Here is an 11695-nt window from a genome sequence, read left to right on the forward strand (position 1 = left end):
CAAGGGAGCTCCTACACATGCTAGTAAGCAAAAGCACAAAGCTAACTAAGCTCACTAGCAATGCTCAATAACAAGGCAACCAATGCCTAATTAGAGAGCGCAAATACTTAGCTACACAAACTAAGCAATGTGACTAACAAGGTTACTAAAACCAAATTAGCCACGCAAGGGAGCTACTTCTATGCTACACAAGCAAGAAGGTAATTAGCAAGCTACACAAGCTATCTAATTACAAGAGCAACAACACAAGCTTAATGTATATGAATGTAAACGCAAGCTTGTGTAATGGGGATGCAAACCAACGGGAAGAACAAGGTTGACACGATGATTTTTCTCCTGAGGTTCACGTGTTTGCCAACACGCTAGTCCCCGTTGTGTCGACCGCTCACTTGGTGGTTCGGCGGCTAATTAGCATCACCCGCTAAGCCCGCACGTCGGGCGCCGCAAGAACCAACCCCTTGAGTGAGGGTAGCTCAATGACATGCTTTTACTAAAGTTGCTCTTCGCGGCTCCCTCGGGGCGAGCACAATGCCCCTCACAAGCACTTCTCTGGAGCGCCGCACAAGCTTCTTGCGCGCTTCGACGGAAACCACCACCAAGCCGTCTAGGAGGTGGCAACCTCCAAGAGTAACAAGCACCACCGGCTTGCAACTCGATCACCTAGTGCCACTCGATGCAACCTCACGATGCAATCGCACTAGAATCGCTCACTCACACAATCGGATGATCGCTATCAAGTATGTGTGAGATGGAGGGCTCCCAAGCACTCTCAAGCATGGACACAAAGTCCCCCAAGGTGCTCCACACTAGCCATGGCCGAAGGCCACTTCTATTTATAGCCCCAAGGGCTAAACTAGCTGTTACCCCTTCACTGGACAACGGTTGGGCCGACCGGACGCTCCGGTCGAGTTGACCGGACGCTGGACCACAGCGTCCGGTCGCTCGCAGACGACCACGTGTCCCGGTTCCAACGGTCACTTGACTTGACCGGACGCAGCAACTTCAACTGACCGGACGCTGAACCCCCAGCGTCCGGTCGTTTCCAGTAAGCTCCCGAGCATGACCGGACGTGTCCGGTCGAACGCGATCGGATGCAGCCAGCGTCCGGTCACTCTCCAGCTACTGCTACACTCCACGTCAGTGCGACCGGACGTAGCCTGCCAGCGTCCGGTGCATTCAGATCTAGTGTCCGGTCAGTTGAACGACGCCAGCATCTTCTCCATTCTCTTCACCCTTGCTCAAGTGTGCTAACCACAAGAATTTGCATCCGGCGCAATAGAAAATAGGCATTCCATTTTCCCGAAAGCGCTGAATCTCGCCTCACAAGCTTGGCGGGAGGGAGAGAGGGACCCAAACCCAACTCACCCCTGCAAACACCACCTCCTTTGTAAATGTGCCAACACCACCAAGTGTACACCAACATGTGTATGTGTGTCAGCATTTTCACAATCATTTCCCAAAGGATGTTAGCCACTCAACTTGCCACGCCACTCGATCCTAGCGACAATGCAAAGTTAGATCACTCGAGTGGCACTAGATGACTGATATGCAAACAAGTTTGCCCCTCTTGATAGTACGGCCATCTATCCTAAACCCGGTCATAAACTTCTCTACACACCTATGACCGGTGAAATGAAATGCCCTAGGTTATACCTTTGCCTTGCGCATTCCATTCCATCTCCTCCAATGTCGATGCAACACATGCACCAACACGATCAACAATGATATGATCCACTTCATATCATCACATGATCATATTGGTTCATCGATCTTGACTCTACTTGCTCTTCACCGTTGCCATTGTCCATCGGCGCCAAGTCTTGCTCAAGCTTCACCGCCACGCGGTCCATCACTCCAAAGCCTTCGACTTGCCCTTCACGCTTGCAACCAGTCCATCAAGCCAAGTCTTGTCTTGATCTTCTCCACCTTGATCACATGACTCAATGTCATGTCTCATGTGCAATAAGCTCCTTCATCATCACATGTGTGAGCTTTGCAACATCTCCAAGCCATTTTCACCTCCATGGCATATGTTGCTCATACACATGTACCTGTGGACTAATCACCTGTGTATCTCATATAAACACAATTAGTCCACCTAAGTTGTCACTCAATTACCAAAACCAAACAAGGACCTTTCAATCTCCCCCTTTTTGGTAATTGATGACAACTCTACAAAGATATATAAATTAAGCTCTTTTGGATTCATGTTGCTTGCCCAAGCAATTTTACCATGTCAAAATGATTTTGGACAAGTACCATAAACCCGAAATGGTAGTATTAGCTCCCCCTACATATGTGCTAAAGTATTTAATTTGAAGCTTGCACATATGCATAGATTGAAATTGTGGGAGAGTAAATACTACAAAATGATGCTAAGGTGTATAGAATAAACCTTTGAAGCATGTACCAATCGGAGTTGCACCTTTAAGTTCATCCTTAGCACCTTGGTTAGCTAGACATCACTTGGAAATAAAAGCACTAGATACCTTGTGAGATCAACATTAAAGGCAAGGTACTAGCATTACTTGAAAAGCATACCAAGTGTCTAGCTATCATCCTATGCATGCTAGTTATCAAATCATCATTCAAGTTTTACAACTAGCATACACCACACAAGCATGCATATTGAATCTTAAAGCTTATGCAGTGCAAGCAAGCACATGAATATGCATATATCAAATGCAATCAATCAAAGTTCATGAGCTTGCTCCCCCTACTTGTGTGCTTCTCTTGTCCAAGAATTTTGATCCATCTCTTTTCTTCAATGTTGCTCCCTCTTTGTCCATGTCCAACCTCCTAAGCTTTCATATCTTATCTCTCCCATTGTACAATCTCTCCCCCATATCTTTGTACAACTTCTCCCCCTTTGTCATCAATTTCCATAAAAGGTGTGCTTCTTATTGATGCAAAGGTATGCACTTTGGGGTAGATGGTTGAGACTTGCATTTTTGATGGACATTACTTGATTGTTGGAATGACACCACTTGTAGATACCATTTAGAATTTGCAACTTGTACTACTAGTATCTTATTATTCTTATGCATGGGTCATCCATTTTATTTGACTTAAGCTCTTGTAGGTGAGGGATGCATTCTTTATTTGATGATCACTTAAAGTTGAGGATCACTTGTGGAACCATCATCTTGCATGATTGATACTATGTATAGATACCACTTGTAGGAAGTGAATATCATTTGAAAGAATCTTCTAGTATGGAACCACTTATTTGATTTATCAATAAAGACCATTTCTTGAACATTTGCTATCTTCATGAGTACCACTTATAGGATATCACTTGTGAGTTGATACATACAAACTAGATATCCATTTACATTGTTGTCTTGTGCTTGTACTCTTATCATTATCATGAGCTTCTTATGTGACTTGAACTAAATTGATTTGCTTAAGCTTTCAAGTCCGGTTTGAACCAATGACAAGCTTCTTCACACCTCTTTTAAGGGTTATCTTGTCAATGTTGTACTTGTCACTTGTTTAGCAATCCAAATTAAGTCAAGTACATGGGTTTACTAGCTCATGAACAAATTCATATACTAACCACTAGATCAAGTAATCATTCAAGCAATAGTGGTATGCCATGAATTTAAAACATTTCATTTATAATGCATGATCCTATGAAGCATGTACTATATGCACTAACCGCATACTAGTAAGGGATGAAATGATCATGCACATTACAATGATACCTTTGCTATGTTAGAGTAGAGGATAGTCACATAGATTCCAATTCATTACTCCAATAGCAATGTGAAGTCCAATTATAAGCTTGGTGAAGACCAATAGATACCGTTTTGAATTCCATTCTTCACCCATATGAAATGAATACCACTTGTGATCAAATGCACTTTCTTGTTGTGGTTGACTTGCTTTATCTTTTGATCTTTGCTTGCATGAGAGCATCAATATGAGAATACCACTTGAAATATCATGACTAGCTCTCTTTTGGGTGTTGCTTGCTTTTCTTGATCAACCCTTTTGATTTCTTCAACTAAGCATCTTAAATGTTCCTCGGATCACCACTTCCATGTTAGCCTTCCAAGTACCACACTTGGTTTACCTACACATAGGCGGCAAGCCCCTACACTAGGGAGAAGTGACCTTTCTCCAAGAACCATTCTTGATACTCACTTGAAATGACTTGATTGATTGATCCAAGTGATGGACTTATCTTGATGAGTAAACTTGATTTCTTCTTTAAGTCCTTTTCTTTCTACCAAATGTTCTCCAATCACAACTAGAACTTAAACTGCATCTACATCTTGAGTTTGATCTTGATCTTCTAATTTGAGTACCAAAAGTGTGCAAAGTACACTCCTTAATCAAATGGCCTTGTACTCTTTGTTTAACATGATTCTAGATCATCTCAAAACCAAACTTAGGTACCTCAATCACTTATAAACATGTTTCCAACTTGAGGACCTTTCAATCAAAGTGACTCTAGATCAATCCAATACTTGTCACTTTTCTGGCAGATTCTGTACTCTCCAAAGAAATAAGCATATTTCTCAAAATACTTGTCATGGCGAATTTGTTTCTTTCCTTTTCTTTTTGCGTCCCCAATCCTAGTCCTAGAAAAAGGCGTGAGCTTTCTTTCAGTAGTGGCTACGGCCACAGTACCAGTGAATAGCCGGCCTGCAGCACAGCATCACAGCGAGGAGGGTGAATTGCTCCGAACGTTTCCATGGCGCTGGCTGAGGATTGAGATGGTTCGTTCATCGTCGTTGACATTGGTTTACTGAATTACTTCTGAGATGAGATGCGTTGCTTCGTAGCTGCTGCTGCAATATACTAGTAATACGCGCCGTTCATAGCACGGTTGGCAGCGGAGGCAAAAGATTTTTTTTAGTATAAGAGCAGAGGCAAAGGGTAGGTGGTTGAAAACTTGCAATTGGATAGAGGTGCGACAGCTATAGGCTGGAGCATTTTGGCACCCAATGTTCGCGTAGCAATAGAATCTGCAGAAACTGACAAACCGATGGTCAGAATCAGCAGGGTCATCGACCAGGACAATGCGTACAGTAAACTTGATTGGACCTGCTGGTCAAGGTCATGCCAATAGATTAGTTTAATTGTGATGCTGAAATTTGTTATTGCAGCAAGGTCCCCTTTTCTCATGTAGAAGTTGACATTGTTCAAGGGGGAAAAAAGAGTAGAAGCTGATCTCAGGTATTCAAGGGGCGGATAGTACAGAGCTAGGTATAGGAGCATGATATAGACTTACAAGAGTGAATCGGATAGTTTCCATTGATATACAAGCTATAGTGGTTATACATTTCATGGTACCAAGTGGTTATGCATTTATAGTGCTACATAAGTTCTTGTATCACATCAACCATATTTTGCAAAGATTTAGTTTTCTGAACGTCAGGTGCCAAATTTTATATTGATGATAAGTGGCCCTGTAAGGTTTCTAACTACATCTGTTCGTGGGCCATATCTCAGCATTTATGCAGAAAGGCCATGACTAAAGAGTTCTATGTTGATATAAATGATAAAATGAACAGCTTCAACTGATTTAAAACATAATTAAAGGTTATTCTAACTACAGTAATCATTCATGTACTCATTAAACTTCGTTTTTATTCTCAATGTCAGGTGCGAAATCTTAAGACCATAAGTAGTTCATGTACAGCCTCATCTCATCAAACCTCTTATATCGCTATTGTTTATGTTTATTTGTTGTGGTACTCAGGCGTGGCCATCAAAATGTAAATGGTTGCCCTTACCAAACAGTGGGAGGTGTCCCTCGTATACTCTTGTTTCCAAATACCACAAGATTTGGAAGGCACGACTTTTCTTACTGTTAAATACTTAAATCTGATGCTATTTATTTCTGCAAAGCAATTTATCCTGGAGCGTTGGACCATCACTTTGTCCTGTTCATTTTCAGGAAACGGAGCAATTTGTTTCTGCAAAAGATGTTCTGAAGAAAGAACCAGTTAGCGATGTCATTGCTTTAAAGGATTCCATGAAGTATTTTGATGCTGATTTCTTCAATGATTAAAAAGTATATATGAACTATTTTTTTATATCCACATGAAGTAATATGTTAATGTTGCTTTATAGTGCATGCTGCTTTCCTTGCTTGGTCGTGTCAGAGAATGGTGGTTTGCATAACCCTTCTGTTCTACTCTTTAAATCGTCATGGAGCAGTGACAGCATGACAAGTGAGACTAGAAGTTTCAAGTACCCTCGTGCGCCTTCTGTACATCGTCCAACTAATGATGAAGATATTGCATTTATGTCGGTCAGTTTTCTGAACCATCTTGTGTCACATGTTGATTATTAAAAATTATCCCTTCTCAAAACAATAAGCAATATCCATATGTCAGGTAATCGAGCTCGGAGAGCTTATTAGGACAAAGCAAATAACATCATGTGAACTTACAGATATATTCCTGAGGAGATTAAAGAGGTCAATATATATGTTTCTGTCTTCCGTTCATTCTTCATAGGATTTGTGTGAATGCAGCATGTGGCTCACAATTAACATATTTTAGTAATGCAACTCCTTGATATATCTATCAGGTACAATCCTGTTCTGGAAGCTGTTGTTACATATACTGAAGATTTAACATACAAACAAGCCAAGGAAGCAGATGACTTGCTGGCACAAGGAAAATATCTTGGTATATATATAGCTAATCAGCCTGAGCTTCTAAAGCATTATCTACTATTGGCAGTACTTGAACCTTTTCCCTCAGGTTCATTTAGAATTATTTCTTGTATACATAGCTTCTTATTGCAGCTGATTTTCATCGGGGTCCTATTTGAGTACATTCTATTTCAAGTCCACTTGAAGTTTGTGCTCATATGACTAATAGACTGACTGCATGAGAATCCGTGGTGTAAAATGTTGACTAGTGTCTTTTTTTCTCTGTAGGGTTAATTATGCCATTATATGAATACTAGGGTATTCAAACTGAGTGTTTACTCCTTAGCCAATGTTTTGCACTTATGCTAAAAATTCACACTGACAAATCCTGACACCAGGTCCTTTGCATGGCATTCCATATGGCCTCAAAGATATAATTGCAGTACCACACTACAAGACCACTTGGGGCTCAAGGACGTTTAAGAACCAAGTCATTGATAGTGAAGCGTACGTGTACAAAAGGTTTGTTCTTTTTTTCCAGTTTATGTATCATATTTTAGGCTATCTCGTGATATCAGGGCTAGATTGCTACTCCCTCAGTTCCAAATTATAAGATGTTCTGGCTTTTTTATATACATAACTTTTACTATGTATCTAGACATAATGGATATCTAGATGCGTAGCAAAAGCTATGTATCTAGAAAAGCTAGAAAGTCTTATAATTTGGGATGGGGGGAACAATTACTATCTTTAATGTCTGCCATCCTCCTTCAGATTGAAGTCGGCTGGAGCCGTCCTTGTGTCAAGGGCGTTCAGGCCCAAGACAGGAGGTCCTCGGCTACGGAGTTCGTAACCGGAGTTGGTACTGGCGCTGGGGTTTTTCTCCAGGACGCCCAATGGTGAAGAGGTGAGATTAAGACAGCATAGGAAGATTAGGGAATTGGTTTCTCAATTTTTCTCCCCTCTTCACGTCTGATTATGGCCACTATATATAGGCTCTTAGGCCCATTCAAAGATATGAATTGAAAGCTATACATCCCATAAACTTAGCCTTCCTTGCATGTTGCTCACCTTGATTTGCTCTGGGCGCCTTCTGAGGGCAGTCACCATGCGCCTAGGCCTTGCTGGAACCATCAGTGGCCCTGGTCTTGCGCTGCTTGTGGGAGTAATGGCGCCCCCACATGACATCTCTCCCCCCTCGACTAGCAGCTCGTCCTCGAGCTGGAACGTTGGATAGCGATCCTAGAACGAGTCCACGTCCTCCCAAGTGGCCGAGGAGGCTGGTTCATTCTTCCACTGGACGAGTACTTGACGGATGCCACGGGCAAGCCTAGTGCAGACGACGATCTCTGGTTCTGGAATAGCAGCTCCATGGTGCAGAGCTGGGAGCGATGGTGGCGCAGTCGGTGGTACCCCCACGAACTACTTGAGGAGGCCGACATGGAACACATCATGAAGACGGGCGTGGGGTGGGAGATCAAGGTGGACAGCCACTGGGTTGATGAGCTCGGTGATGCAGTACGGCCCATAGTAGCAAGGCTTCAGCTTCCCCTTGGTTGGAGCTTGCAGCGAGGCTGTAGGGTGGTGGCGTAGACACAGCCAAACCCAATTGCCCACGGCGTAGGAGATGACACGGTGGCGCTTATTGTAGTGTCGCTTGGCGATGGCCTGGGCCTGCTCCAGGCAGTAGCGCACATTAGCCAGCAGCTCGTTGTGGTCTGCCATGTTCTTGGTGACGGCAGCGACTCTGGTTTCACCCGGCTCATAAGAGTGGATGGTGGGGGGTTCGCGCCTGTAGACAATGTTGAACGGAGTGTCTTGGAGAGACGATTGGTACGCCATGTTGTAGATGAACTCCGCCCACGGCAGCCAGCGCAGCCACTAGCGAGGACGATCTTCGGTGAAGCACCTCAGGTACATGGTGATCACCTTGTTGGCGGCCTTAGTCTGGCCATCGGACTGGGGATGGAAGGCCGATGACATGTGTAGCTTGGCGCCAGAGAGGCGCATAAGTTCGTTCTAGAACTTCGATGTGAACACTGGGTCACGGTCCGACACCATGGACTGCGGAATCCCATGGAGACGAACGATGTCGTTGAAGAAAGCTTGGGCGACCATCTCCGCTGTGTATGGGTGAGCGAGGGGAATGAAGTGGCTGTACTTGCTGAAGCGGTCAACCACCGTCAAGATGACCGACTTGCCACCCACCTTTGGCAGTGCCTTGATGAAGTCTAGGCCAATATCCACCCACATCATGGTTGGGACAGGGAGCGGTAGCAGTAGACCTGGAGGGTGAAGGTGTTCTGACTTGTACTGCTGGCAAGTTGAGCAGGCGGGGATGAAGTCCTACACCACAGTGCACAGGTTGGGAGCATGGAAATCACGTCTGAGTCGATGTAGCGTGCGCTGCACTCCCTTGTGGCCGTCCTCATGGATCGCGGCCACCAGCTCCAGTAGCAGTGGAGCTCTAGGTGGAATGTACAACCTGGAGTTGTACGCCACCATGTTGTCGATGACAGACCACGGAGTCCCCTGCTGGCCAGCCACAATGTCGTCGCAGAGGGCAACCAGGGCGGGATCGGATGTCTGCAGCAGGCGGAGGCGGTCAACGAAGTCGAAGTGTGGCGTTGAGATGGCGAGGAGGCTGCCTTCCTCCATATCCCTGCGTGACAGGGCGTCTGCCATAGTGTTGGAGGCGCCAGGCTTGTATTCAACTGAGAAGTCGAAGCCCAACAGCTTGCCTACCCAGTGGTGTTGCAGAATCATGGCGAGGCGCTGATCCAACAGGAATTTGAGACTGTAATGGTCAGTCCTTACCAGGAAGCGGCGACCCCATAGATATGGCCTCCAGTGGCGTACGGCCTAGACGAGCCCGATAAGCTCGTGTTCGTGGGCGGCCAGTGAGCAGTGTCAAGGGCCAACTGGCCGACTGTAGTAAGCAATTGGGTGGCTGTCCTGCAGCAGTACGGCACCGAAGCCGTGAGTGGAGGCGTTGCACTTGACCACGAACGGCCGGTTGAACTCCAAAAGCGCCAGCACGGGTGCGGCTGTGATGGCCGCCTTCAGTGTGTCGAAAGCTTCTATGGCATCACTGGACCACAGGAAGCCCTCCTTCTTGAGCAGCGCCGTGAGCGGGGCGGTGATTGTGCCGTAGTCGCGCACAAATTTGCGGTAGTATCCCGCAAGGCCGAGGAAGTTGCGAACGACGCGAGCCGAACGGGGTGTAGGCTAGTCATGGACCGCCTGCACCTTGGCTGTGTCCATGGCAACCCCAGCTACAGAGATGATGTGCCCGAGTGAAAGGTCCTAATGGCTAGAGGGGAGGTGAATAGCCTATTAAAAAAATCTACAACAACACTTAACAAACCAGTTAGACAATTATGAGGCAAAGCAAGTGTTGCGCTAGCCTACTAAAATAGCAAGCCACCTACCACACTTCTAATTTATATAGTTTCTATCCACACAATAGCTATAACACTACACTAAGTTAGTGTGCTCTCAAAATCTAACTAAAGAGCCACACTAACCAAACTAATAAGCTCTCACAACTAGCTATACTAAAGAGCTTGACAACTAGTTTACGGTAATGTAAAGAGAGTGAGCAAGATGTTTATACCGCCGTGTCGAGGAAGGAGCCAAACAATCACAGGAATGAATACCAATGAAGACCAATCACCTCGAAATCAAATGATGAACACAATGATTTTTTACCGAGGTTCACTTGCTTGCCGGCAAGCTACTCCTCGTTGTGGCGATTCACTCACTTGGAGGTTCACACGCTAATTGGCATCACACGCCAAATCGTCAATAGGGTGCCGCACAACCAACACAAGATGAGGATCACATAAGCCATGAGCAATTCACTAGAGTACCTTTTGGCTCTCCACTGGGGAAAGGTCAAGAACCCCTCACAATCATCATGATCGGAGCCGGAGACAATCACCACCCTCCACTCGATGATCCTCGCTGCTCCAAGCCGTCTAGGTGGTGGCAACCACCACTCATGCAATGCACTTGGATTCTCTCCCAATCTCACAAAGATGATGAATCAATGATGGAGATGAGTGGGAGCGCTTTGGCTAAGCTCATAAGGTTGCGATGTCAAATGCAAATGGCCAAGAGAGTGAGCTTAAGCCAGCCATGGGGCTTAAATAGAAGCCCCCACGAAATAGAGCCGTTGTACCCCTTCACTGGGCACAACATGGGGTGACTGGACGCTCCGATCATATCGACCAGTGAAAGGTCCTAATGGCTAGAGGGGGGTGAATAGCCTAATAAAAATTTCTACAACAACACTTAACAAACTGGTTAGACAATTATGAGGCGAAGCAAGTGTTGCGCTAGCCTACTAAAAATGCAAGCCACCTACCATAATTCTAGTTTATATAGTTTTTATCCACACAATAGCTTTGTCAATACACTAAGTTAGCGTGCTCTCAAAAGCTAACTAAAGAGCCACACTAACCAAACTAACAAGCTCTCACAACTAGCTACACTAAAGAGCTTGACAACTAGTTTGCGGTAATGTAAAGAGAGTGAGCAAGAAGGTTATACTGCCGTGTCGAGGAAGGGGCCAATCAATCACAAGAATGAATAACAATGAAGACCAATCACCTCAGAATCAAATGATGAACACAATGATTTTTACCGAGGTTCACTTGCTTGCCGGCAAGCTACTCATCATTGTGGCGATTCACTCACTTGGAGGTTCACGCGCTAATTGGCATCACACGCCAAACCCTCAATAGGGTGCTGCACAACCAACACAAGATGAGGATTACACAAGCCACAAGCAATCCACTAGAGTACCTTTTGTCTCTCCACCAGGGAAAGGTCAAGAACCCCTCATAATCACCATGATAGGAGCCAGAGACAATCACCACCCTCCGCTCGATGACCCTCGCTGCTCCAAGCCGTCTAGGTGGTGGCAACCAACAAGAGTAATAAGCGAAACACGAACACCAAGTGCCTCTAGATGCAAACACTCAAGTAATGCACTTGGATTCTCTCCCAATCTCACAAAGATGATGAATCAGCGATGGAGATGAGTGGGAGGGCTTTGACTCAGCTCACAAGGTT

General features: G+C 45.1%; 2 protein-coding genes across 2 annotated transcripts; one reads left to right on the plus strand and one right to left on the minus strand.

Annotated features, from left to right (window-relative positions):
* Positions 1-4996: 4996 nt before the first annotated feature.
* LOC136480201 (uncharacterized) lies at positions 4997-7299 on the plus strand. The gene is made up of 8 exons (XM_066477817.1): positions 4997-5034; positions 5118-5121; positions 5912-5994; positions 6088-6268; positions 6354-6436; positions 6550-6650; positions 7015-7138; positions 7275-7299. The coding sequence occupies exons 1-8, from the start codon at positions 4997-4999 to the stop codon at positions 7297-7299; spliced, it is 639 nt and encodes a 212-aa protein (XP_066333914.1).
* A 739-nt stretch (positions 7300-8038) lies between these two features.
* LOC136480202 (uncharacterized) lies at positions 8039-8458 on the minus strand. Its single transcript, XM_066477818.1, has one exon. It carries the CDS (start codon positions 8456-8458, stop codon positions 8039-8041), a length of 420 nt encoding a protein of 139 aa, XP_066333915.1.
* Positions 8459-11695: the final 3237 nt, after the last annotated feature.

This window comes from Miscanthus floridulus, chromosome 9 (genome assembly GCF_019320115.1).
Source record: "Miscanthus floridulus cultivar M001 chromosome 9, ASM1932011v1, whole genome shotgun sequence".
Taxonomy (NCBI): domain Eukaryota; kingdom Viridiplantae; phylum Streptophyta; class Magnoliopsida; order Poales; family Poaceae; genus Miscanthus; species Miscanthus floridulus.